General features: G+C 42.0%; 1 protein-coding gene across 1 annotated transcript in view; it reads right to left on the bottom strand.

The window, feature by feature from the left end:
- Positions 1–2,073: 2,073 nt before the first annotated feature.
- The window catches only part of IFT52 (intraflagellar transport 52), a 22,775-nt gene continuing 19,041 nt past the window's right edge, over positions 2,074–5,807 (bottom strand). The window contains exons 13-14 of the mRNA XM_023750804.1: positions 4,093–4,242; positions 2,074–2,347 (exon numbers count right to left, since the gene is read on the bottom strand). Of these exons, the coding sequence (XP_023606572.1) occupies positions 2,300–2,347; positions 4,093–4,242 (198 nt within the window). The 3' untranslated portion in view covers positions 2,074–2,299. The remainder of the gene's footprint in view (positions 2,348–4,092; positions 4,243–5,807) is intronic.

Raw genomic sequence — 5,807 nt, 5'->3', positions numbered from 1 at the left:
GTTCAAGTCAGTTAACTTTTTTATCTAAAAGTTCACACACATGCCCTAGCTGGTTTGCTCAGTGGATAGAGCATCGGCCTGCGGACTGAAGGGTCCCGCTTCAGTTCCGGTCAAAGGCACATGCTGGGGTTGCAGGCTCGATCCCCAGTAGGGGGCGTGCAGGAGGCAGCTGATCAATGATTTTCATTGCTGTGTCTATCCCTCTCTCCCTCTCCTTTCCTCTGTCTGAAATCAATAAAAACATTTTTAAAAATAAAGTATACTAAGGTGAAGTATTATATCTGAAATTTAATTTCAAGTGTTCAGTAACAAAAATTTACATGCATAAAGCATACATAGTGGTATGTTAATTTCTAAAAGTAGGTGGTGTGTACTGGTGTTTTTTGTACTATTCTTTCCACTTTTCTGGGTGTTTTTCATAAGTTGAGGGAAAGCATACATCCTTGCCACAAGTCACCCATAGATGAAAGAAAAACGCCAGCTGACCCATGGCTGGACAGGCCTTGGCCCTCAAAGCATCTTCTCCAGTTAGGAGAGGTGGGTGGGAGAAGCTCCGGGTTAGTAGGCAGGCTGTCAGTGCTTCTTTGCCCCTGGTCTCCCCAGGCCTCTGTCCCCTTTGGAAAGTGAAGTTTTGGATTAGATTCAAATAGATCCAAAACGTTCCTTGGTACGTGTTTAGTTATCTATTGCTGCATAACAGATTACTCCAAATTAATAGCTTAAAACTGCCATTTTATGTCTATGGATTCTGTGGGTTAGGAATTCAGAAAAGTCACAGCAAAGACAGCTTGTCTCTACTCCATGATGCCTGGGGCTTCAGGACAACTCCAAGACTACGGAGACTTGATGCTGGGGGCTGGAAGCACTGGGAGGCCCACCTAGGTAGTCTATCTCAAGTGGCCTCCTATTTCTTGCATGGAGGCCTGTGGCTCTAAAGAACCAGGCAGAAGCTGTACAGCCTTAGAAGACGATGTGTGTCACTTCCACCGGAGTGCCAGACTAAGAGGGAGGAAACAAGACCGCACCTCTTGATGGCAAAAGCGTCAAACCCACAGTGTAAGAGCATACGGGTTGGGAGATTATCATTGAGTACGTTTTTTTAAATGTGTTGTAAATACTACCTTTCCACAACACTCGCCTGTTGTTCTAGAGCGGCTTGTCTCAGCTGGCTCCCAGATTGTGCCCTCTGAGCAAAGGGGCCCCCCTTCCTCAGCACTCTGTTCCTACTTGGCTACACTGAAAGACCTGCACTAGGGCTGGAGGGTGAGAATGGAAGTCTATGAACAGGGCTTGAACATGACTGAATTACTTGAAATTCTGGATGTGACTTGAACCTTTCTTCCCAAGGTTTTTAGATTTCCAAAATGTTAATTCCTGGACAGACTATTCTCATAGCTTCAATTATCAACTCCATGTGAACTCAGATCTTGAGACTATATCTTTTCTAAGCCCCAGTTAGGAATTTCCAGCTATTTACTGGCTATATTAATTCATATTATCATCTTAATTGGAATCTTATGTTCAAAACAGTTCAGCCTTCAGAACCCCCATCTTCCAATACTTCCACCAACCAGTAAGGATCAAAATCTTGCCAATCTGGCCCAGCCAATGTGTCTCAGTGGTTGAGTATCGACCCATGCACCAAGGTTGCTGGTTCAATTCTCAGTCAGGGTGCATGCCCAGGTTGCTGACTCAATCCCCAGTGCATACAGGAGGCAGCCGATCAATGTTTCTCTCCCTCTTCCTTTCTCTCTCTCTAAAAAAAAAAGAAAGATAAGAAAAAAAATAAAATCAATAAAAACATTTTTTAAAAAAAGAAGAGCCAGCCGGCATGGCTCAGAGTGTCAACCTATGAACCAGGAGGTCACAGTTTGATTCCCAGTCAGGGCACATGCCAGGGTTGCAGGCTCTATCTCCAGTAGAGGGAGTGCAGGAGGCAGCCAATCAATGAATGATTATCTCATCATTGATGTTTCTCACCCTCTCTGAAATCAATAAAAATGTTTTTAAATAAAATAAAGATAAATCCAGGACTGGAGTTGAAAGAAAAGACTTCAATGCAAGACTATTCCATAAATTATAAAAGTACAGATTTAATCATTTGATTTTAAAAATGGAACATATCTTACATAAGGGTTTTCTAAGTTAGAAATGTTATACCTATCTGGCACTACAGAAGATACACAACTCTTCCACAGTTCATAGAAGAGTAGATGGACAATTTTGATAAAGGATTGAGGAACAATTGAAAAACAGTTTACAAATAAGGAGGCATAAAATGCTTCAAGAGGCACGGTCCTCAGAAATTGTCCTGGAATGCAGTTTCATTTGTATCAATGTCATGTTCCTGGATGAGGGAATAAGACATATATTTTAGTATTTCAGGGCAAAGTCTGAAATGTGATCTTTAGTGTTTTGGACTTTGATTAAAGATTCTGAAACATCTTAATTGGGACACATACCAGTAGGTTATCTCTGGCTTTAAACCCAAGAGTCAAGTTTTCACTACCAGGACAGGGCTTTTGACCACTGCCCATCACCCACCATGATAAGTAGGGAGCAAATACCATTGAAGGCGCTGATGCTAAGACCCATCAGAGTTGGCCTTGGGGCCTGTCCCTGCCTTGCCACCAGGGTAAGTACTGTTGGGAATCTACCTGAGCCCCCATCCCACATTTCAGTGCTGAGCAGCTATATCAGCAACTCACCTCTGGATGCCATTTATTTCAGAGCATTGTAAATGCCCACATATTCCCATCTGCCCCACTACACTGGTCAGAGACAGCAAGGACTGCATTCATCCTGCTCTCTGACAGCCCCAACATCCAGCACTATGCCTGGCACATGTGAGGCGTGCAGTATGAGTACCCAGCAGTGCCAGCCACTGCCACTAAAGGCTCAGACCCTGACTAGTCTTTCCACTCGGCATCTAAATTCCTAACTATATATATGGAGAAAAACAGACTCTCTATACTGCTTTATAGCCCTCCCCCACCCCATTTACTGGATCATGAATGTCTCCCTAAGTCCTAACACTCTTCAAACATTTTAAATCTTATGGATCACCCTAGGAACAACCTACTAATAATGATTTTTATTCTTGCCCACTGATTATTTTATTCTATTAAAACAGTGCTGTGCCCTGGCCAGTGTGGTTGAGCATCATTCCGTGCACCGAGAGGTTGCTGGTTCAATTCCAGGCAGGGCATATGTCTAGGTTTCGGGCTCCATTTCTGGCAGGGGGTGAGCAGGAGGCAGCCAATTAATGTTCTGCTCTCACATCAATGTTTCTCTTTCTCCCTCTCCCTTCCTCTCTTTCTCTCAAAATCAATAAAAATATATATTTTTTACATTAAGTGCTGCTGAGCTGAGAATCCAGGTGTAAATCTATATATATTCAAGATTATTAAGACAAATTCTGAGGATCAGAATTGCTGGGTCAAAAGTATATACATTTTTAGGGCTTTTGAATGATATTATAAAAAATACCTCAAGAAAAGTGGGACCAATTTATTCTTCCAGCAATAGTGTCTGAATGCCCACTTAACAACAGTGGTTGGCATTTAATGTTAGAAATCCTGTCAAGGTATAAAAATGAAGGCCAGCTATAATTTCAAAGTCTTGGTCCTTCGTCCAGAGACAGATGGTTTCCAACATAAAGTGCTGACCTCACGTCCTGCTCTATCCTTTGCTCAGTTCTCTCTAGCCACACTGGCACCACCACTGTTCCTCACACCTGCCAGGCAAAGCCCAGCCATAGGGAGTTTGCACAGGTCTTCCCTCTGCCTGGGACTCTCATCCCCCGCTATCTGCCTGGCTAAATCCTTCAACACTTTCACGTCTTTGCGTTGTGGTAAGACCTACCCCAGCCGCCCTATCTAATACTGCCACGTTCAGCCCACTGATCCCCTTACGCTGCTCTGCTTTTTTAATAGCATAGCACTTATCTAGCATAATATGTGATGTACTGGGATTATGTTCACTTAGTAGTTACTTAATACTTGCAGAATGAATGAATGGCATAAAACTCAGTTTATGGATGATACCAACACTCGAAGGACTTCCACATTAGTGGGCCTTCTAGACTCATACCTGGTTCAATTTCTTGAACTCTACCACTTGGAAGAAGATGTGCTCAAGGATATGTTTGGCATCTTGTTGGTCCTTTGGTAGTTTATTGGTTACTCCAAGAATGTCACCACATTTCCTGACATAGAATTCCAGGTCTTCTTCAGTACCTAAGCACAGTTGGAGCAGTTAGATTAACCCTCACCTTCTGCCCCTCCCCAAGTACAAACTTATTGTGATTTAGATACCCCTGTCAGGTTCCTACATCTCTCAAGATCACTCACCTCTTCCTTGGGTAACGTGACCACAGGACACACTGTAAAGGTCTCTGATGCGCTGCTTTTATAAATTAGGACAAAAGTACGACACTCCTAACTAGAACAAAGCTGGACTGGCTCTGGCTCTCCTGTCCCCAGCTCCAGCATTCCGACATTACAAAGAACAGCAACCAGTAGGAGATCAAATTACCATTCTCTGAATGAGCAAGGACCATTATGAGAAGGGCACATAGGTATTTTAAATAGCATTTATTATACAATATTATTGAAAAGGAATTAAGTGGAAATTAAAGAGGAAAAAAAATCACCCATAATTCCATCATCAGCATATGTCTGTGAAATCATCCCAGCAGCCTCATATTCAAGATGGAAAGCCATTACTGCCCTCCTTACACTGTAATTTCTTTTTATCCCCTGTGACTTCTTTTTTTAAACGTTATGATTGAAATCTAATTTTTTAAATTAAAGTATTCAAACCATACAGCTCTTGTACTACCTCTATCCCCACCAATACTACCTAGGGTAATTTTATGCCTATATATTTACATATGTATAAAAATGGGATCAAACTATAATAGCTCTGTAAGTTGCCTTCATCACTTAACCATGTAATATGGAATTCCATGTCAAAGCTTACATCTTTCTTTTAACAGATGTATAATATTCTATTTTTTTCATATTTTTTTAACCAATCCCCCTACTGAAGGCCCAGTAGACTGTTGCCAATTTTTTGAATGCTACAATTAATATCTCTATAGCTATAGCTTTTTCGTTTTGCGATTCTACAAGGGTTTCTATAGGATAAATTGCTAGAATTGGAAATGCTGGGTCATATCATTATTACTGGTCTATTATTACTACTGGACTAACCACTATGTCTTGCTAATTTTTGATTGCCCAGCACCTACCCACAGTGCCTGGTGCAGAACAGAGATGCAGAACAATTTTCATGTTTGCATACTCCTTTCTAGTCTCTGGGGACATACAGTTGTTGTTCACATCGTTGGGATTCTACTGGACATGTGGTTTTCTATTTTGCTTTCTTAATTTAGGATTCTCACTTAAATTCTATCAGTGTCACTCCCTGGCCTTTATAAACTTCTTTTATAGTGACTGCATATTGTCCCATCGATTGAATGTAGCACAATTTACTACCATTCCCCTGCTAGTGAACACTACAATCATTCCCAACTGTATTTTATTTTTAATGTAATGTAGTAGTCATCTGTATACCTTCATTTATCTCCTGAAAGTCCCAGGAGTGGGGTCTCTGCCTCCAAATGGTTAAGTTGATCCTCTCGGCACATGTGTGCAGGCGCATTTCTGTCCTGGAGGCTGTGCATGTCAGGGGGAGCACTGGACTGAGAGTCAGGAGTAAGGACTCACCGTGCAGCTGTGTGGACTGGGGTCTCATTTCCTCACCCACATGTAAGGTGGGCGTGCTCGATTCTCTTTAGGATC

The sequence above is a fragment of the Myotis lucifugus genome, unplaced genomic scaffold (assembly GCF_000147115.1).
Source record: "Myotis lucifugus unplaced genomic scaffold, Myoluc2.0 scaffold_16, whole genome shotgun sequence".
Taxonomy (NCBI): domain Eukaryota; kingdom Metazoa; phylum Chordata; class Mammalia; order Chiroptera; family Vespertilionidae; genus Myotis; species Myotis lucifugus.
Note: the sequence above shows the minus strand (reverse complement) of the source record. Positions and strands in the feature narration are given on the sequence as shown.